This window comes from Musca domestica, unplaced genomic scaffold (assembly GCF_030504385.1).
Source record: "Musca domestica strain aabys unplaced genomic scaffold, Musca_domestica.polishedcontigs.V.1.1 27, whole genome shotgun sequence".
In the NCBI taxonomy this organism is placed as follows: domain Eukaryota; kingdom Metazoa; phylum Arthropoda; class Insecta; order Diptera; family Muscidae; genus Musca; species Musca domestica.
The window spans coordinates 341,235-362,391 of record NW_026712286.1 but is presented as its reverse complement, the minus strand read 5'-3'; the positions used below and the strand labels follow the sequence as shown (position 1 = coordinate 362,391).

General features: G+C 39.9%; 4 protein-coding genes across 7 annotated transcripts; 3 read left to right on the top strand and 1 right to left on the bottom strand.

The window, feature by feature from the left end:
- The first annotated feature begins 10 nt into the window (after positions 1 to 10).
- Positions 11 to 2,982, top strand: LOC101897329 (tRNA (uracil-5-)-methyltransferase homolog A). 2 transcript variants are annotated; one of them, XM_005177166.4, is made up of 4 exons: positions 11 to 754; positions 819 to 986; positions 1,197 to 2,328; positions 2,399 to 2,982. In XM_005177166.4, exons 1-4 carry the CDS (start codon positions 542 to 544, stop codon positions 2,716 to 2,718), a joined length of 1,833 nt encoding a protein of 610 aa, XP_005177223.2. In that variant the 5' UTR covers positions 11 to 541; the 3' UTR covers positions 2,719 to 2,982. The 2 variants fall into 2 exon arrangements, with proteins under 2 accessions (XP_005177223.2, XP_058980163.1); XM_059124180.1 differs by lacking the exons at positions 11 to 754; positions 819 to 986 and adding an exon at positions 1,015 to 1,131.
- Positions 2,983 to 4,545: 1,563 nt separating this feature from the next.
- Positions 4,546 to 9,589, top strand: LOC101897609 (glycerophosphocholine phosphodiesterase GPCPD1). Of its 3 annotated transcripts, none has more exons than XM_005177167.4 (2): positions 4,546 to 5,012; positions 7,398 to 9,589. In XM_005177167.4, the coding sequence occupies exons 1-2, from the start codon at positions 4,950 to 4,952 to the stop codon at positions 9,339 to 9,341; spliced, it is 2,007 nt and encodes a 668-aa protein (XP_005177224.2). In that variant the 5' UTR covers positions 4,546 to 4,949; the 3' UTR covers positions 9,342 to 9,589. The 3 variants fall into 3 exon arrangements, 2 of the variants coding, with proteins under 2 accessions (XP_005177224.2, XP_011296421.2); XR_891823.3 differs by having other exon boundaries at positions 4,943 to 5,084; positions 7,398 to 7,539; XM_011298119.3 differs by lacking the exon at positions 4,546 to 5,012 and adding an exon at positions 5,308 to 6,366.
- Positions 9,590 to 10,739: 1,150 nt separating this feature from the next.
- LOC101891622 (glycerophosphocholine phosphodiesterase GPCPD1) lies at positions 10,740 to 14,276 on the top strand. The gene is made up of 2 exons (XM_005177219.4): positions 10,740 to 11,490; positions 12,286 to 14,276. The coding sequence occupies exons 1-2, from the start codon at positions 11,366 to 11,368 to the stop codon at positions 14,219 to 14,221; spliced, it is 2,061 nt and encodes a 686-aa protein (XP_005177276.1). The 5' UTR covers positions 10,740 to 11,365; the 3' UTR covers positions 14,222 to 14,276.
- Positions 14,277 to 14,447: 171 nt separating this feature from the next.
- LOC101897785 (uncharacterized) lies at positions 14,448 to 15,264 on the bottom strand. Its single transcript, XM_005177168.4, has one exon. It carries the CDS (start codon positions 15,111 to 15,113, stop codon positions 14,613 to 14,615), a length of 501 nt encoding a protein of 166 aa, XP_005177225.1. The 5' UTR covers positions 15,114 to 15,264; the 3' UTR covers positions 14,448 to 14,612.
- Positions 15,265 to 21,157: the final 5,893 nt, after the last annotated feature.

Below are 21,157 nucleotides of genomic sequence, written 5' to 3'. Positions count from 1 at the left end.
ATGTTGCTGTGAACTTCGAAGTTGGGGAGGCAGATTGTTCTTGTTGATCGTGTACAAAATCAAAGAAAGGAGCAGCAGAATGAATGGATCGGTGGTGTGTACAAAACGCATTCCTAGAAGATTTCGAACAGTGTTGTGGTTTTTGAAGAAAATATCTTTAAAGAAACTGACGAAATTGGTTTGACAGTTCAGTGTCCCAACAGCGGCGTCGATGCGTCCGCGGCTCGTGTATTGAATGTTTCCGGCTGATTGTGTTGTTCTCGTTGTTCTCATTCGTAAACAACAAAGTTCGCGGGTATTTTATTTTCTGTTTATTTTTTATCGGCCATTACCTGTTTGCCTTCTTATTCGTTTCGTTGGGCACGTCTTTTCTTTTGGTTTCGACGCAGGAATCACGGATGAACTCTCAGAAACATTGCCGGAGTTAGTCTCTATTACCCAATACCACCTTACAAAGCGTACACACAGTTGCAGAGTACAATTCGTGGCGGAATAAAGTCTACGCCATAACAAACAGAAATCACCACACCACGTGTTGAGGATGCGAGGTGATCAACAAGTAAAACAACAAGAAATGGAACAATATTCTGCGGAGGAAGAAGTGACTAAAGAAAGCCAAGAAGTGGTCGACAAGAAGGAAGATCCTAACTCTGGAGAAGTGGTTCCTTCAGAATTTGGATATCTCCAGCGCAATGAGTTCACTTCCGAAATTTACAAAATAGAAGTGCGAAATCTGGGCTACTTTGGAATAGGGGTATGTACGACAAACTTGGCATGATATCAAGCAAATGTCTGTAATTGTGTTTTTTATATGGTAGGAGTTTAAAAAGCTTTTGAAGAGCAAGCTCAAGCTGGACATGAGCAAGATAAAATCGCCACAGCGGAAAGATTTTGCATTTGTTTGTTTCCGAAGTCAGGAGGATCAAGAGAAAGCATTATCGTTGCTTAACGGGTACAAATGGAAGGGGAAAGTTTTACAAGCACACGTATGTTATCACACACCTTAGATTTCCGTAGAATTAAGGAAACATATTTCCTTCTAAGCAAGTGTACATTCCCCTAGTTTTGTTAAACTTTCGTGTAGAAAGTGATAAACTGTACTGGATGGATTCTGTACCCATTGCTCATATGGTAGATTAAGCAACTTCCAATATCATTGATTTTTATTTGAAAGTGATTTTGGTTTTTGTACACAGATCGCAAAGGCTTCGGCCGATCCATTACAGCGTAAAAGAAAGGAAGCAGGAAATGTCGAGGACGTTGAATCCAATAAGCGACAAAGGTCGTCGGCCGAGGCCACCTGTCCGTTGTCCGGTATGCCATACGAGGACCAGCTTAGGCAAAAGGATTCCAGTATGAAGGAATTAATAAAAAAATTTGTTGGTGAATTGAAAAAGACCAACCGCGACTCGGCTAAGAATTTAGAAAACTTCAAATATGAAGGTGTACTTCCGTCACCAGCAATTGACGGTTACCGAAACAAAAATGAATTTACTGTAGGCAAAAATGGTCAAGGCGAAGTTGTGGTGGGCTTTCGACTTGGAAGCTATGCTGACGGTTCAGTAGAAGTCGCTGAAGTGGAAACCCTGCCCCACATACCAAAAGCGGCAAAATGGGGAGCGAAATCCTTTCAGAACTTTGTCAGGAAGTCTAGATTTGAACCATTTAATCCCGAAGGCAATGCTGGCCACTTCAAACAGCTAATGGTACGAACATCTTCATCAAACACTAATGAACTTATGTTGGTTGCAGGTATTTATTCTTCCAACTTGAGTGATAGTGACTTGATGGAATTAAAGCGTGACTTAAAAGAGTATTATGAAACGATCGAAGAAGGTGACTTCAAATGCTCCTCGCTATATTATCAAGATGTGAAACACCGTGAAGCAGGACAAATGGTTTCGCCCGTGGAACACCTTTCGGGATCAACCCATATATTCGACACAATCCACGGGCTAAACTTTAGAATTAGCCCGTTAGCATTTTTTCAAATTAATACAGCTGGTGCCAATGTTTTGTATCAGAAGGCAATAGATTTAGCTGCTCCGAAAGCTCACTCAACCGTATTGGATATTTGTTGCGGGACTGGGACGATTGCACTTGCATTTGCAAAGCATTGCAAACAAGTTCTGGGCGTTGAAATTATTCCAGATGCCATTAAAGATGCGGAATTCAATGCAGAAAATAATCACATCTCAAATTGTAAATTTTACGCTGGAAATGCCGATGACTATATACAATCCATGGTGCGCGAAGTTACCTACGGAACGCCCCCCGGATCTCCTTTGAATATTATTGCCGTTGTTGATCCCCCTCGAGCAGGACTACGTATGAATTGTCGCTATCTAATTTGCTTCCTCATTCACTAAAAATCGTTTCTTTCTACAACTTTTCACAGACAATCGATCGATTGCAGCGATTCGGGCAGCGGAAGGAATTAAACGATTGGTGTATATATCATGTAATCCACAACGAGCACAACGAAATTGGATTGAATTGGGTCGGCCGCAATCAAAACAGTATAAAGGTGATCCGTTTTACCCTGTAACCGCCGTGGCTGTGGATATGTTTCCCCACACAAGTCATACAGAGATGATTATTCTTTTTGAGAGGAAGAACGATGTCGAAGAGCGTACAGATGTTGACAGAAATCAATCTACGACTTTAGTTGATGCAGGAACCACAGAGATTGCAGCAGATACCATAGGCGAAACATAATTACAGGTTATAATATATTTGCAGTCTAGCGACTTGTAGTTCTTAAATTACATTTTTTTTATTTTATTTGTACTTCCTAACAATACAACACATATAAGTAGTTTACATAACGTGCATAAATTACCTAAGTGCACAATAATAAATGAGATTGCCGGCTTCGTTAAAAGAAATCATTGTGATCTCTGGGCAACCCAAAAAAAAAAAAACATCCATTAATTATTTCGGTACCAAATATACAACGCATATTCTGTAACAGCAACGACATACATGTGACATAATTGCGAGTGGTGGGATGATACTAGACTCTGCAAAATTAAATCAATGGGCAATTCATATGCACGCGCAATACCTGTCCATCTACAATATTCTCATCCGTTTCTGAATCCAGCCAAACTATATTGAAATATTTATCGAAACGAAATTGGGTTCTCGCACCAAAATAATGCTAAGTATGAGCGGGGCTGGCAAGAGTAGTTAAAGGGTCATAGGCAGGTACGAAAACAAGAACAAACCATATGAACATACTTCTGGCTGCAATATTATTTAAAATGCACATCATATTCACAATTCCACATAACAGTTGGAATTATGTCTGGGACGATTGATATTGGAAATGGTCTTCATGTTTGGTGTTTCAGTAGTTTCTGTTTCATTAGTGGCCGGTCATTTATTTTACAGATCCTATTCGCATATTTCAGCCGAAGGGGATCTAATTTGTTATAACTGAAGTTTTTACATCGCGAGGCCCCGGTCGGAATTAACACCATTTTCACAGATTCCCATGTTTTAGGATTTCTTTTGAAATCACACCAATCGAATTCAAATGGACTTTGGCCGATATTCACGCTAATAAAAGTGTAAATGTGTCAAATACAGAGAGACATACATACTATATAAATACATATAACGCCACAAATAGACGTTTGTTTGCATACTTTTGTTTTTGTTTACAAATAAAAGATTAAGCATGCTGTCGATTAGATCTGTATTTTGAACTAAGTCAGTAAATTATTTGCAAAGTTTAATGATTTTGTGTCAGATTTTGAAAGAAGCAAAGTTTCTCTACAGTGAAGAAAACCTTGAACACAAAAGCTCTACCACCTGACGACAAAACACACCCCCGATTTTCAAGTATAAGCATATTTTTTTACTGCTAATAATTTTTTTTAAATACCTTGATAGCTTGCTAAATACTGATGATAGTGTTGATGCTTTTGTTTACATTCAGAAAATAAAATTAAAAATAAAACACAAACAACATGTGAGCGGGCAACGACATGGAACAGAACGAGGGCTTCTGAGAGAAACAAAACAAAGGAAACTAAAAAGCTCCCACCGAACGTAAACATGTTTACGGAAATTTATTTTCTTTATTCTTGTTTTACAACTCTTCAACGGTCAGTCACAGTCACGTTCACGTGCTGCCGAGATGGCAAGACAGATGCGCGACTATTCAAGCTATGTCCAATCCATTTTCTGCGCCCATTGTTTCAGACAAAGCGAGTTGGGAACATCTGTCCTCTTCGCACATGAACCTGCTTTGAGGGTGGAATACGTATTCCTTCGTGCTTTGTTCGAGAGCGGCAAGCACCAACTATTTCTGCGGAATGATTAGACCCATAGCGACACCAGCGAGTGTAGTACCGCCTTTTGCTATCATCACCACACACACGCGACAATAGTTTTTTTTATCTTTTGATATTTTTCTTTATAAATTATATTATATTTTTGATGCAACAACAACGAATGTGCTCTGCGGACGGACGGACGGCCAATAAAAAGCTCGAAGAAAGCTACTGTTTGCTGTTTTGCTTGGGTTATAAAGGCCAAACCAAACGCCCCTCCGTTGTTATTCGCCTGAGAACGCTTAAGAAAAATAATCACGGTGACAAAGTCAAGTCAATCGTAAACCACCAAGGGCAAACAATAACAAATTAAACAAAAAAATAGAAGAAAACAGCCATCGATTTTGCTCGTTTGTGTCGTTGTACGTTTATTTTTATTAATTGCGCCCGAGTGGAAGTGCAAAACATTTTAATTGTGACAAAAGCAATGAGGAACTTTTTAACAAATTGTGAAGCAGCAACTTCAACATGAGCGTTTGCCAACTGTGAGACAACGCTGCAACGCACACAGCAACGTGAAATACAAGAATCGATTTAGCAGACCAGGTCTGAGGTATTGGAAAACTGCCGCCCCCTAAAACGCTGACCTGCTTCAAAGAACAGAATATGTCTGTTCCGGCCGTTTTGCTTGCGGACAACCCCCTTACGCTGGACGAGTGCAATCAAACAGTAAATACCCACACTAGCATTTGTCTTCACACACCATCCAATGGTGAATTCATCTGACTTCTGCAATCAAGAGTAATTATTCTACCATCTGTCACGGCGGTGGTTTGTCCTCTCATATAAATCTCATTTCAACGTGTAGTTTAGTGAAGTATAAGTTCCTGGCGAGGTGGACATGGGATTTGGGTTGTCCTTAGTTGTGCTTGGCCCACACTGTTCATGCAATTACCCATACGTCGAAATTTTATGACACAGTGGATGTTCATTAAGTATGGAAAAGAAGTTAATGTTATCTTCAAATGGGGGTACTTCTTCTTGAGGATTATCTTTTTGGATGGGCCCACAACGAAGTTACTCAATGTGTCCCAAACATGATGCGACTTAGTAATTGCCTTTGATAATCACAGAGTTTGCCCGAATTTTTGGTTGTTGTATGTCGAGGGCTATATTGAATGAACATAGTGTAGCATCTTTAAATCTGAAATTTGATTTCCGCTTAGTTCAATAGTTGTCACTAAAAACATATTTAAACAATTATCATTTTTGCCAGACAATTCCTAAAAACTACATTGATTAAAATATTCCGTGGACAGACGGAACCACGAGCGGAATCATGAGCATATCACCAAATTTTTATGTTTTGTAAACAACTGAACAACAATACGATTACCTAAAACCGGTGGACTATCATCCATATTTGGCAACATGACACATTTTATTCGCCAGTGAATTGTGGTAGTGATTTATGCCGATCCGGGGATTAACATTTCAAAAGAGTTCTTTCAGAAAGATTGGGGCTTGGGCACTTCGATTTAACCCCGATGAAAAAACTTTAATTGTGTGTGTGTGTGTGTGTGTGTTTTTTCTCATACCGCACTAACGTTCACACATGTAGGCTTCAAACATATTCATTTGTTACCACTACCATTTGAACGACCATAGGCAAATGCTCTTTTGGCTACATGCCAATCACGCTCAAATAAACGACACGATGATTTTATCTCTTCATATCTCGTGATTCCTGAAGAAGACCAACAAATGCCCCGAGCAGAAAGTCGTTTAGTATTGCTCGAATTTTCAGACACACAAATGTACATAGGCAGTGTGATCTTGGTGTCGGTAGTTGGCATAAATAAAAGTAAAAGAAAGTATTCTATACGTTGATATGTTTGTTTTAAGTGTCCAAAGAGGGAAATTATATTTGAAAATATCAAGACAATGTAATCTGTCGAAAACGAACTGTACTCTATTTTCGAAACTATTGTTCCATCTGTTGTCGTCGAACAGCGAATCGGATCGAACACTGAATCGCTATATTTACATTCTACGTTCCCAACACTACTCTGACAATGTCCAGGTAATTAAGGCGTCGCATCAGCCCACACATGGCACCCTGTGGTCAATTTTATTATACTGTTCGAAGGTGGAATATAGAGATACGAGATTTGAAATTTTATCAAACTTCGTCGGATATTTTGTGAATTTTGAGTAGCTTGTTTTACAGTGACTTGTTGCAGGTCCTGTTATATGCGATATAAACAATTTACACAAGACAAAGATTCAACTTTGCTTCCTAGATAATTGAATTTAAATTGTAATTCAAAATTCATTACATTTTACTCGATATTCGAATTATTTCAATGAAAAATAACTGCATTTTTTCTCAAGTTCTAAATGGAATAATTGAAATGAAAATGGAATGAATAATTCGAATTGGAAATATGTAATCCCCAATGCCAATTTGCTTGTCAAAATTCATAGGAATATTTAAACAAAAAATATAATAATACATTTAAAAATTAATTTTACCCCCACTGTGCCTGGACAACGTAGTATGACGTAAAGATTTAAGAGACAAATATCATCAATAGATCGTTTTGTTTGCTACGCCAAATTTGGGTAGATTGTTGTTTAATTAGATTTTCGCTATCTAAGCTTTCAAATTTATAACGCAGCTCTAAAATTGAGCGATTGGTGTCACCGATGCCATGGGACAAACATCATGTTCTGTCTTCTGTCCACCATTCAGTGCAGATAAGAGAGGTGGCTTATGATAGGAACAGTGCAGAACTAATCACAACAGAACTATAAAACTCGGACCCATACACATTTGTGTTTATTGTTTCGTCCCGCCTCATTTCGCCTGCCATTCTGTCACGTTCAGCGACTTATCATCAAATAGACTGTATGTACAAACGCTTCGACAGTTGCCTCGGTTAGGCATTTGAGACAAACGCTACAGTATACAAGTTCTAGCGCTCACGTGTGCACGTATTCGATCGGAACACAGCTCATTGCTAGCTTCAAATCATTTTTCTTCCATCCACACATTGCAAGGCAATGGGGCGATACATTTTCTTAATATTGTCGGTTATTCTTTCTCGACAGAGTGACACGTTTGGGGATGCAGCGGCCGTCACAACGTTCGGCAAGGTCGATGCGACGGTCAGTGCGGTAGAAGCGGTAAAGGACGAGGTGGTTTCACCGACATGTGTACCGACCCTGCGGGCATTCAGTGTGCTCGTGAAGCATGACCTCGAACCCAATGAGTATGTGGGCTTGACGGGAGATAACAAGGCTCTGGGCGAATGGCAACTGGAAGGGGCCATTGCCCTGGAGCGGAAGAACGGCACCATAGAATGGACCACCAAGGTTCTACTGCAGGCATGCCGCAACTTCCATTATCGCTACTTTACCTTTGTCGAGGACAAGAGCGGGCAGAGGCATATTCGGCTGTGGGAGAGCCATTTGAAGCCACGTATTCTTGGCGGATGTGTGGCCCATTGCCCCCAAATGGACGTGTTCGGTCAGCAGGAAAATGGAGACGTGCAATTAAATAGAGGCTGGATAACGAATGAGGTTGTCTATCAATTCAAATTTGAGCGAGAACACATGTTCCAAGTCCACGACATTGAAAAGTTCGATCCGGAAAATGTGTTGATCAAGTTGCTACCATTGGAAGAGGACCACCAAACCGCGTTGGACATCCAGGCGGCTGGGGTAAACATTGAAGTGGTCAAAATGAACAACGGCGCGAGTCGCTTGCAGAAGCAAAATTCATTGGGCGTGGCGCACAAGCGAAACGAGGTTGTCATTTTCCATGTGACAGTTCCTAAGACTATTAATCCGGCATATGAATTACAATTCCACTCTGCCGACGGCAAGTCCATGGGCAGTGCTGTTATAGACCCATCTCAGTTGCGGGGCAGTGAAGGAGAAATAGAACTCAGTATTACGATGGCGACGCCAAAAGGCGAATCTCCGGTGATTGCGAGATTGAAATTGCCATATTTGGTTGTGAAACCATTCAGCGATGTCGGTATTTTAGATTTCCGCACAACCTATGCACACTACTGGCCAAGGAGCTGGCCCATTTTGGACGTCGGACACAGAGGAAATGGAAAAAGCTACATAGCTAATCCGCCAGTAGAACTAGAGAATACGGTGGCGTCATTCCTAAAAGCCTACGAAGTGTTTGCGGACATGGTCGAATTGGATGTCCATTTGACTGCGGACGGAGTACCTGTGATATATCATGATTTTGGGCTACGAACGGCTCCTCAGGGCAAAAAAGTCACGGATGTGACCCAGCTAGAGTATGTTTTAATAAAAGACGTCACATATGCCGAGCTATGTGCCCTGCGAGTTTTTGCCGTTATTAACAACGAGATTAAAGAATATCCCTCCCACAACTCGGAGCCAATAGTAGAGCGTCGTATATTCCCCCGCTTGGTCGACGTCTTGCAAGCATTACCCAAAACTCTGGGCATCGATGTCGAAATCAAGTGGCCTCAGCGAAGGAAATGTGGCGGCGTCGAGGCAGAACAGACCCTCGACAAAAACTTTTTCGTAGATCGGGTCCTCGAAACGATAATTCACAAAGGCTGCGGCAGGCCATTGATATTCTCCAGCTTCGATGCTGACATCTGCACCATGCTGCGCTTCAAGCAAAACATTTTCCCCGTTATGTTCCTCTCAATGGGCGAGACCAAGAAATGGGAACCTTTCCTCGATCTCCGCACAAGGACATTTCAGCAGGCCATCAACAACGCCCAGGCATTTGAGTTGGCTGGTACAGCTCCCCATGCCGAAGATTTTATTGACAATGAAAACGCCGCTGCGATGATGTCAAAGGCCCGTTCCTTGGGCCAAATAGCCCTGGTGTGGGGCGATGACTGCAATTCCAAAGAGGCCGTTAAATACTTCCAGAAAATAGGCGCTACCGCTACCTGTTACGATCGCAGTGACCTCTACATGCCGGAGAACAAAAGCCGATCTTTCTTCAATTCCAGCCTCTCGCTTGATGAGTTCCAAGGCCAGTGCCGTCAGTAGACAACGCGATCTACCGACACCCAACTACCAATCCTTCCAAATACCCCCTTTTCAGCATCTTAGAAATTAGATTATCTATTTTTGTAAGCCTTTTATGCACCGACGTAAGTATGTAAGTATTGTTAATAAAAAGTATCGGACAAGCCGCGGTGTAGTGGTGTGCGGCAGACAGTGAGTGCTTGTTACGTTTTTTTGTTTTCTTAAAAAGTAAAAAATTAAATAAATGAATAACAATAAAATTGATTGCATTTAATGCATTTTGCTTTAAAATTCTCGAATGGACGGGCGGGTGCTTCAAGATCGGTGGTGAGTATATTTCTACAATGGATTTGTTTTCAAACGCTCCAAACAAAATGTGGAGCCAACAAATGTGGGAGAGGGAAGTGCTAGGCAACTAAAATGCACCATTGGGTGCAAGCGTTTGTACTGGAAGCTACTCTGTAAGCCGCCATCTCGGGGGATTCCAGCTGATACAGCCGTCATGTATAGACGGAATAAACACTAATAAATATGGATTTATAGTTGATTAGTTAACAAATAATAAAATACGTTTAACTGCATAAACAAGATTTTTCTCTATTCCAAAAATGTAACAACATTAGGTCTGAATTGGATTCAAATTTAGAAATTAATCATTGGAACTTCTAAAAATTGTCACATCGACCTCACAACGTCTGACTAAATATCGACTGATCAAACTTTCAATTATTCCTGAGCAAATTTTCTCAGTGGTTCAGCTGTCAACTTTGCTCCCGCCACTCGCTGGACGGGACTTTTGAGTTGTTGAACAATGGTCCGTAGCAATTTGTACAAAATCTTACATGAGTCGGGTTGACTTTTTCCACTATGGCAGTAGTAGTAGAACATAAAACAAGTGCATCATAACGTGCTTAAACGCGGGAAATAACATTTTTAAAGGCTACCACGAAAGGCTATATTGGGATAGAAACCACATCTATCATATAGGCGTTAAACCGAATTTTAATAAAATTTGCAATGAATTATCCTTAATTATGTGAGATGACTGGAGGACATGTTATATTGACAATTTCCCACTTGCATTGCCTCTAATGTCACCCTCTTTGCCTGGAGTTCATCGTTTCATCGATGTTCTGTTCCAGTACCTAGAAGAACCTACTACTTTTGCCATTTTTTTTTTCGATATAATAACGGGAAAATCGTTTATCGTAGTAAAAACTTTACATTCTGGCAGTTCTGAAACAGACCACGAGATACGATGAACATGGTTCTATCGACAACCAATCTAAATTGAAAACGTCAAGCCACATAAGTTTTGTATATGCCGAGAAAATAGATTTAACATAGATTTCTTCCAATTGACCAAGTAGAAAAGTGAGCACTCCTCCCGTAGGGTATCCGACATTCAAACACTCAATAACTATAACTTTCATCACATTTGAGTCATATAGATTGGCGGCATATTGATAACTTGTTTCTTTCGTTTATCGTTGACGTTGGGCCAAATGATACCAAAAACCTTCGTCTGTACGAATTGTGAGTGTGTGCGAGCCCGTTGCGGTGGGAATCATTAAAATGCTCAAAATCATTTTAGAAGAGAAGAAAACGACACATTGTTGTTCAGCGGTTACAACAACTTTCCAAAACCAAGGCAGAGCAAGTCACAGATTCTTCCCATAAATCCAAAGGCCAGAGACAGCTATTTTCAGTTGTGATTTGATGGTGGCCGGTGCAAACACCAACCAGACAATAGAAAAATCAGATAGCAGATATATTAACAAATACACAAACTAGTTCTCTTTAAAAACATATTGACGATTTGACGCTTGATTCTAGTCTAGTTTGAATGGGGCTATTGAGCGCAGCCTTAAGCCAGGTATCTTAAAGAATGCAATGTATTTGCCCAGCCACTGCAAAACGACAACAACATAGTAACAAAACAACAAATAAGAGATAAGGTTCTCGGCTCGCCCATGTTTTGCTGTTAATGGTGGGCAGTTTCATTCGCAATTTGGAAATTTCGCATTCACAGTCCGAGGTAACAAATGTCAACCGCCGCCCACAGATGGAGCAATTTAGGCTGGTTAATGTGCTTGATAAATGTTTGCAGCAGTCTGGTGTTGACACCAACCAACAGCCATGAGCTTTTGACTACCAACAGAACCAAGAGGTAAGCTATTTTCGAAAGCTTATTTGTTTCCAAACACAAAAATCTATTTGACGGCTTTTCTGTACACTGAATGGCGCCCAAACAAGTAACATTTGGATGTTAGTGCTGGCAAACGCCACTATGCTAATGTTTTCAGCACACCATACTGCAAAACAGAACCCAAAATGAGGTATAATAACAGTTAGTGGAGACGACTATGCGATGCCCTATTCGAGTTGAGGACGAACACTGGTAAAATTAAGTCGGATAGAAGTTATACTGGTTCGATAAAGGAATATATGTTGTGAACCCTTTTCCTAAACTATGATGCAGAGTGGGGGGAATGAACGAATGCTTACTTCATTTCTATTGAGTACCAAAGGTAACGCACATCTATTCTGAACTAGATTTTCCTGTCTATTAATGTCTCGTTGTCCCCGATTTCCGAAATATTTGTTAAATTTGAACTGATTGCCAGAGTGGGCAAGAAACAAGATCCACATTTTTAAAGGTGTGGGCGATTATTATTTTATTATCTACTCCATGAGTAAAATATGTCCATCTGTTGAAAAATCACAGAACTTTAATTTGGGGAGCGATTCGAAATCCCTGTGCAGCCTATTAAGATCCTCTAAATATTTTCCTACTTGCAAAACATTCAAGCATTAGCTTGCCGTTCAAATATACTATATACGCATTCTGTACGGCCGTATTATTAAAATACACAGGGTTTAACGAACGGCTAACAGACCGCTCAGTGATCCAATTAAATGTCCATTTGTAATTGGGGTTCGAAATCTGCTCTTATTTTTTTAGGAGTCTGAAATGCATACCCATGATCAAACATTTTGAAGTGGAGCTGTATGAGGCATTACAACCTGGTGAGCGAATGGGCCTTACGGGGGACCACGTAAAGCTGGGCCACTGGATCGTTGAGAAAAGTCTGGAAATGAAGCAGCGAAGGCGAAATCCTCTAAAGTGGTATTTGAAAATACCCATGTGCTCGGCGGCACGCATCTATTATCGCTTCTTCGTCTATTACAAGGATTCACGAGGACTGAAGAGAATACGGCGATGGGAGGGACAACAGCACGCTCGCGTTCTCGAGGCCTACGAAATGTACCGCAGTCGGGGCTCTTTGAAATTCGGTGAGGCGCATCCGACCGCAATTGGAGGGGGTGTGCAGAGCGAAAGAGGCTGGTTGCGTGGAGAACAGGTAGTCCAAATGAAATTTATATGGCCGCAGCACATACGTTTCACATCGTTTTCGCATTTCATACGAAATCTCGAGTACAACCTAAAGGTGGAGAGTTTTCCCATTGATGAGCCTTCGGCAGAGCTGAATGCAGATGTCGAGATTGAAGTGGCTCGTTTCAGTATTAAAAACTCGCACTTGCGAGCACAGGCTGATCTCGGCGAATACTATAAACCAGGCCAGGTACTAATCTACCACGTAACTGTTCCTTTGGGCTTCGATAACTACTATGTCCTTAACATCGAGTCAAAGGAGGGGGAGCACTTGGGTGCGGTCACCATTTCTGGGTCATACTTTCAGAGCGGAGAAGACATATTAGAGTTGCCGATCTACGAAAAATGGCAAAAGCAAAGGATAGGATGGCTAACACTGCCATATGTTCGCATAGATCCACTGCCCATTGCTGGAGAATTTAACTTCCGCTCCAGTTTCCATCACTACTGGCCAGCCAACTGGCCCACCCTCGATGTGGCTCATCGAGGAATGGGCAAAAGCTTCTACTATCACTCGGCGAGGGCTTTAGAAAACACAATCCAAAGTTTCCTTAAGGCCTATAGGCTGCACAGCGACATGGTGGAGCTGGACATTCAACTTACAAAGGATTACGTCCCGATTGTTTTCAGCGACTGTGGTTTCTACACGGTCGACCATAGGAACAAACTATCCAACTTCGACATGCATTTCGTCTACATCAATGAGATGACGCTTGCAGAACTGCGTCGCCAGAGAGTGTTTGTGTTCCTAAATGGAGCTATGGTTGAGCTGTCGCATCTGAATTCAGACTATGTAGATGAACGGGAAATGCTTTTCCCCCGTTTGGAGGACGTTTTCAAATATCTGCCGTCTTCATTGGGTCTTATAATGGAAGTGAAATGGCCGCAGCTGCTGAGCAGCGGTTCACTCGAATACCCACAGTCCTTGGATAAGAACAGATATGTCGACACCATCCTAATGATCAGCATCCAGTATAGTTGTGGGCGTCCTTTGATTTTCAGTAGCTTCGATGCGGATGTATGCAGCATGATTCGGGTCAAACAGCACGTCTTCCCCGTCGTTCTGTTGACAGTCGGTCAGCAGAGTCCATGGGAATCGTACGCGGATCTTAGGACAAGATCTCTAGGAAGTGCCATAAACTTTGTCCAATCGTCTGAGATTCTGGGAACGGCTATTTATGCAGGTGACTTGGACCAGTCGGTTCAAGAGGAGGAGGTCGATGCAATGTTCCAACTGCAGCAGGTTCTGTTTGTGTGGGGAGATCAATTGAACAGTTCGGCAGCTCTGAACAGCTTAAGGCGCCTGGAGGTGGCCGGCGTGATCTATGACCATTTGGACGAGTTGCTGGAAGAGAGCAAGCGTTTCTCATTCTTCAAGGCACCTGAGATGCAGCACATATTTTTGAGGCAGTGCATTGTTGCTGGCAATATTACTGCAAGTGAAGGGGCACCCGACACCCATTCCCCATTTTGGCCTCGGGTGCGTACTGCCGACGAGCTATAGATGCCGACCGTAAATTTATTTCAATGAAACAAATAAATTGAGACCACATTAAGAAACATTGAATTCGATTTTTTTGTAAAAAAATGATTTGAGATGACATCAGTTGTTCAATGAATCCCTAACAGCTGAGAGGAAAGTAGAGAATGTCCTTATTCAGAGGGGTCTTCTGATGCAAAACCACAGAGCCCAGTGGAACCTCTTTCGAACCCATTAAAACGTACAAGCCTTTGCATACGGTCTTTTGCCATTTAACAACTACATTTATTGACGTTTCAATACAATTTTAACGATGTAACGGAACTAAGAATAGGTGAACAGTTGAGAAAGGTAAGAAAATGTGTACTCCTGCATTGTGTGCCAACACTTTGCGATCCTTGGGCAGCTATCCACCCTACATGCACTCGGCATTGAAGACATCGATGTAGTCGCCCGAAACACAGGCATTGCCGTTTACATAGGCCATCGACTGGCAAATACCCGGTATTTTGCTGCTGATCTCAATGGAACAGCGTCGGATGGAGGGCGTAGAGCCGGGCGCGTGTCCTTGTCGATGGGAATGGCTGTGCTTTGGGTGTTTATGTTTGGGCTCGTGCTGCGCCATGTGCGCCTCTATCCAGTTTGGGGCCACACCCTTTGCGTTTGATTCGTCCTCCGCATATTCCTTCTCTTCACCAGAAGAAACCTTCGGAATAAAGCCGTATTCATCCTCAATGCTCGGCGGTATCTCGACAACGCTGTCCGAGTGCGAAGGGAACAAAAGGTGTCGTGAATAATCCATCGGCTTGGAGTTTTCGTGCATCAACTCCAGGGGCATCTCCAAAGCACTCAAATGACTAAATGCCGTGATCAACTGCAGCAGTACAGCGCCGAATGAGAACATTTTCCTCGGCATTGCAAAGAATTGATAGAGTGTCCACGCAGTAGCAAACAGTCCCAAACGGCTAGTCTCGATGTGCCAACTATTTATTTCCAGTCTGGTAGCACTTTGTTGCTGCTATCGTTGCCTAGAGATGACTGATATTTGCTCGATTATCCTAAATGGCTTTTATAGATGGCTCAAACTTTTGAGGTTGCATTGTCGTCCAGTGGGTTGACTTTTCCAATACGCAGACATTGGTGTGTACAGTTGGGGAAAGAGCCCTAGTTGTCCATATGAACGGACATTAGAGGGTATCGAAAAGTAGAATCTAGTGTGTTCGTACACCAGTTGCTTGTACCAGCTATCTGACTGCCCCGACATCGTTATCAAATATGAAATGAAAAAAATTAATTCCCTTTACCAGACTTTGCTTGCTCCGAATCGACATAGTCTAATGTTCGTTCTACATCATCACGAACAGATGTCGAAGGACATGCACAGTTGTAACAATAAAATTGGAAGGAAGCTATACAAATGACTTCATATGTGATTTCTGATTAAAATAGACACAAAACGCATCGAAAGCCAAAAGGACATGCAGAACATTACGGACGTATGGTGAAATTGAACTTTTAATGACATAGTTATCCACTCTAATTGGATAGCATCGTTCGGATATATTCAGATACAGAAATAGACATCATGTCATTGTTGTGACTCAGTTGTGGCAATCCCAAAGAAGATAGTAAGGGATGAGAATGATTCGTTCCCCATCCAGCTTATATTTGTAAGCCCAGGATTTTCGACAGATTTGCTTTTGGGAGATCGCAAACATGGTGCTATAATAGGCATTGCATAGCTATCAGCTGATAATAATATTTTCTGAGTTTGCATCACTTCTGTGGAAAGTCCACCGTGTTATTTAATATTTCCCATTTCAATCAATGAGACCACCTTGTTCCTTATCATTTTAAATAATTCTAACAGAACCCAGATATAGCCGCAGAGTTAAAGTTTCAAATTTCACCATTGTATCAATTGTATCAATTGGTGTGTCAGTGCATTCGATTTTTTGTTATAATCTATGATATTTTAGTGAAAGTTGTATTTTTCCCAAGAAATTCGGTAAACATAAATACGATTAATTAAGTTTTCCTTTTTTGAAAAATTTTCTCCAGTAACATTCCAATTTTAAAATATTCTGTAGGCCCATTTTTCAACTTCACGATAAAATCAAAATTTTTCAGTGGACGTCGCACTATGTAGCTCCACGGTACCTCAAATTATTTAGTATTTTGAAAGATGTGTTTCAAAATTGATTCTTGATGTTCTCAATAGATACCAACCACTGTAGCAAACAATTGACTACACATAGTTTCATGATTTCCTATAGCCCCATATATCGGTACCTCTCGATGTTCGTGGTTTTTATGATTTTAAGCACTTTTTCTAACGGATTTGTTTAAATGGGATCCACGTGTGGTGGCGAAACACTCTCTATATAGATCCACGTTTTTCTATACCCCCCATATACAGGTACTTTCCGATTTCGGGAATATTCATGATATTTGTCACATTTTTAATATAATTGTTTCAAATTTGGTACTTCTGGGTCCAATGTTTGGTATATCCTCATTTAACATTGCGGCACATTTTTAATATTTGAAGTTCTTAACAACTCCTCCAACCGAATTGGGATTTTCATTTTCAAACTTTTATTTTTAAAGGTTTTCCTCATTCGCTGGGATGGTTATTAAATGCTCGGTCCTGCCGAACTTAATGTGTTGTTTGTTCTTTACCTTATCGACAACATAAAAACAAAATGTCGTTATGACTTCCGCCAAATTCGATGATACAAGTTTACCAATATATGGGTGTTTTGTTCTGACAAAACTTTTCCGTATAGGCGAAATACGTGAGCGACCTCTTAATGTAGAATTATTAGTTTTCTAAATATTAATTATAATAAGAACAATAATACGTACAATAATCAGTTTTAAATACTTTGTAGAATAAGTATAACCTTCAAACTTGCCGAATCGAAATCAAATGCACCGTTCCGAGCTAATCTTTTAAATTTATTTCTACTCTTTGTCTGTTAGGACAACATCTTTTACATTTTGAAGACAATTTCAATGTTTGGTTTTCCTTTTAATTACTAATTCGCATTTGCATTCTGCCCTCAACAAATGTTTTAAGTGTACACATAACATATGACCTATTCCGATGAGTCACTTCTGCCCATTTCCGCAAAATATCATATTTTTTTATTGAGGTGGTCACTGGAAATGGCAAATAACATTTTCGTCCGCAAACCCCAGTAGCGGAAATCTTAACACGTTTAAAGTACTCACTTTTCCCAACTCCAACAATAAATAAAATCGATATACACTTTTATACAAAAAAATCCCACTCTGCTAATTTCAGAATTTGCTCTACTAATGTGATGAAATAAGTACTTTGTAAGTCTAAACACCTTATGATCAGTATTGACACGCCAGTGAATGTAGAGCCAGGCTTACTACATCCCAAGAAAGCTTACTAATCACATTTGAAGTGACCAATGTTTGAATTTTTAAATAGTTGATTATAATAAATTATTTTAGACAACAAATTATCTACAATTGTCGGATTTAAATCCTTATATAGTAAAAAATACTTGACAAATCAATTACAAAGTTCAGATTCCTTCTAATTAATATGTTTTGTATCAATTCCCATCAATAAATTGGAACTGCAAGATCATTTTTGGCCACGGTCGCAACACTGTGCGTCGTCTATTTATTTTTTGCAATAAATGTCTCTCTCTCTCTCTCTCTCTCTCGAAACAACATACTGAGTAAATATCACTGGAAAGTGTACAGATTATGTTACATAATGTTAAATAAACAGAGATAGATAATTTATTTGATTTTTAATATGTGTGGAAAAAAATAGAGCAGTTCCTTTCCTGATAGTTCTTACCGAAGTCATCTGTTTACGTTTTGCCTTATTTTATTTTTTTTTTTTTGAAATTACTCTCTTGCATGAAGTTACTGATATTTGGATGGATTTGACTTTCTCAGGAACAATAACTCATTAGCTTCTGATGAGAGGATTTGCTCTCTCACGTACACATACTGCAAAAGGGTATCGATTGACCGTCAGTAAAATCCAGTGAGAAGTAAACGATGAAAAAAAAAAATAATTGCTGACTAAAAGTCTGATCAGCTACTCTATCTTGAAACGCTCTCATTTTCTGAACTCTACAGGTAACAATTTGCTTCAAATGTATGAGTTAACAAATACACCTATACTTGTGTGTTTGCCGAAAATCGAATTTTGTTGATTATCTAACAACATCTAACAGTTGTAAGCGATATATTGTGGAATTGCATATATGTACATGAAATATTCTGATTGATTCCCAAACTATTTTTGTTTTGTTCAGGAAACTCCATTTGCCGGTGGCGGCATCTGGCCATGTGGCGTTTAATCGGCTTAAATTCAATGGCAGAATGCAGCAGCGTTAAATATGTTTTCATTTTTTTACTGAGGCGAACCCATTATAATGGAAATTAATTTTATGGATTGAATGATTTTTATCATTTTGCCATTGATTGAAACACCACAATAGTTACTTACAGTTCTCCGTTGGTGGTAGGAATTGAATAGAAGATTATGGAGGTAAATTCCCCCCACATCGCAGCCTTCCGAAGAGAAAAACACATTTTCAGTATCGAAATCGCTAGGGAGACATATTTGTCACACTTCGCTCCGACATGGCAACAGATACTCGCTTTGGTTCGTCCGTTGTTCGAACGCAAGTGGACATCGGACAATCAGGTGACCCTTTATTAATTAATAATAAGGACAATGTATCTTCATTTTTGCTATGCCGTCCATTAGGAGCAAAAAAGTAGGAGTTTTTTTTTGTGCTGAGTCCATCGATTCGTAGTCCACAAACACACAAAGAATCCTGAAGCACAAATACTTCATTAGGACTTATAAATATTGATGTCATCGTAAATCACATTTACGTCGAGCGGCCAGTGATGGATGTGGGAAACGTCACACAAATACCTAGAAATGAGCGGCTGTGACCTTCACCACCGGTCAGTCACATGATATCGAACGGAGGAAAGTGTGGAGACACAAAACTTGTAATTGATAAAGTTTATTTCGTATTTATGTGATAAATTATCATATTCGAGTTAGCTCGTTGTTATTCATAGGCCTAGCCTTTTATCTTCGGGGGAAAAGAACAACGGTGAGCAGTTTCGTTTCCAATTTATGTAAATAGATGTGTGTGTGTGGGTGAAAAAAGGAATGAATGAAGAATCGATTAAACGATTGTCTGCAGAAATCCAAAAAAAAAAAAAAAAACAATATTTTATGGGACTTGCATTTTTATTTTAATTTATTTAATTTTTTATACCCTTCATCATACTATGGAGGATATATGAACTTTGTCATTCCGTTTGTAGTTCCTCGAAATACTCATGTCAGACCCTACAAAGTATATATATATTCTCGACCAATGTACAATTCTAATTCGATTTAGCGATGTCAGTCTGCCTGTCTGTTGTAATCATGCTATCTTTCGAACAAACTGAAATAGAAGCCTAAAATTTTGAACACACGTGTATTTTGCCAGTAGGCAGGTTAAGTTCGTAAATGGTACCTTCCCATATAACAGTACCTTCCAATATTTTTTATTCTGATGATTTTAGTGTCATTATTTACCGAAAACAAACTTCGTATCTGAAGATCTGAATGGGTACTTCAACATATGACAGAAAATTGTCTATGCAGATCCACGTCTTCGTGTACCCTACATATAAGGATACCCTTTTTCGGTATTTTGATGATATTATTCAACGGAATAATTTTAAATTTCATATTCGGGGGTTCTAATGGGTACTACAATCTATGACAAAAATGTCTTATGCAGGTCCACGTCTTCGTATAGTTCCTATATAACAGTACCTCCCAATATTCTGTATTTTGATGGTATTAGAGACATTACCGACCGGAATTGTTTCAAGTTTCGTATTTAAAGTTTTTAAACTGTATTTTTTGACGACGTTTTTTATAGTTCCACAAGTTCCTTCTAAATGATGGAGGATATTAAAAGTTCGGCCTATGATGCTTTTTTCCTTGTTTTTATTGGATACACTACTACAGTTCGGCTTCTCTTCGTCAGCCCGGTGGTCATGTGACCTTTGTCGCAATGTTAATGTAGTAGACAAAATCGGATTTTTGAATATAGGTTAGACTGTCGACGGTATTGAATGGTGCTTGGTTCTCAAAAAATTTTAGACAACCAGGGTGTTAGTTTTAGGACCCAAAATATACTTTAATAAGGTCAATTGATTTTGAATGAGCAGACACTTAGCTTATGAAAGAGGAATATTTTTTTTTATAATAAATAAATTAGAATTTGTAGTTTCATAAGATCACTGCTGTACGGTGTTGTTTGTGTTGTTTTCAATTGTCTCGTCATATTCTCCTTCACTTCGACAATACAGGATTTTTTATTAATTTTGTGGCCTATGTTTCACCACATTGTAGTGCAATGCAAAGTTTCCTCAACAATTTGAAAGAGTTGTAGTCATGCTGAATGTTACTGAGAGAGACAACTCGGGTCGGGTTGTAAATGTCAAGATCATAAAAAATATAAGTGAAGCCGAAGCTTTAAACGTTAACAGAAGGAGGTTAAGGAATAGTTTCCTCTTTTTGTCTCGCGTTTAAATATGCCATTCCTATTACGAAGACACTTTAAACAACAACTACGAATTATGCATGTGACAAAAACTCAATATCCATGGCGTTGCTCACCTCTGCGCTCACAACACCCTTAACTTGAAAATTGCCTTTCTTGAGTTATTGTCGTTTTTAATTAACAAAGTTGTGCTCTGATGAAAAGCAAACTGAAATCATTTAGTTCTCCGCCACAAAAAATTGCTACGTATCTCATTTTCCAATGTCGGAGCAAAGAAGGAATGTCACAAGCATCATTTGAACACATTCAAACGAACATCCGAAATGGGGAGGATGTGGTAAATACATTTTCACACGCCGACACACTCACGCGG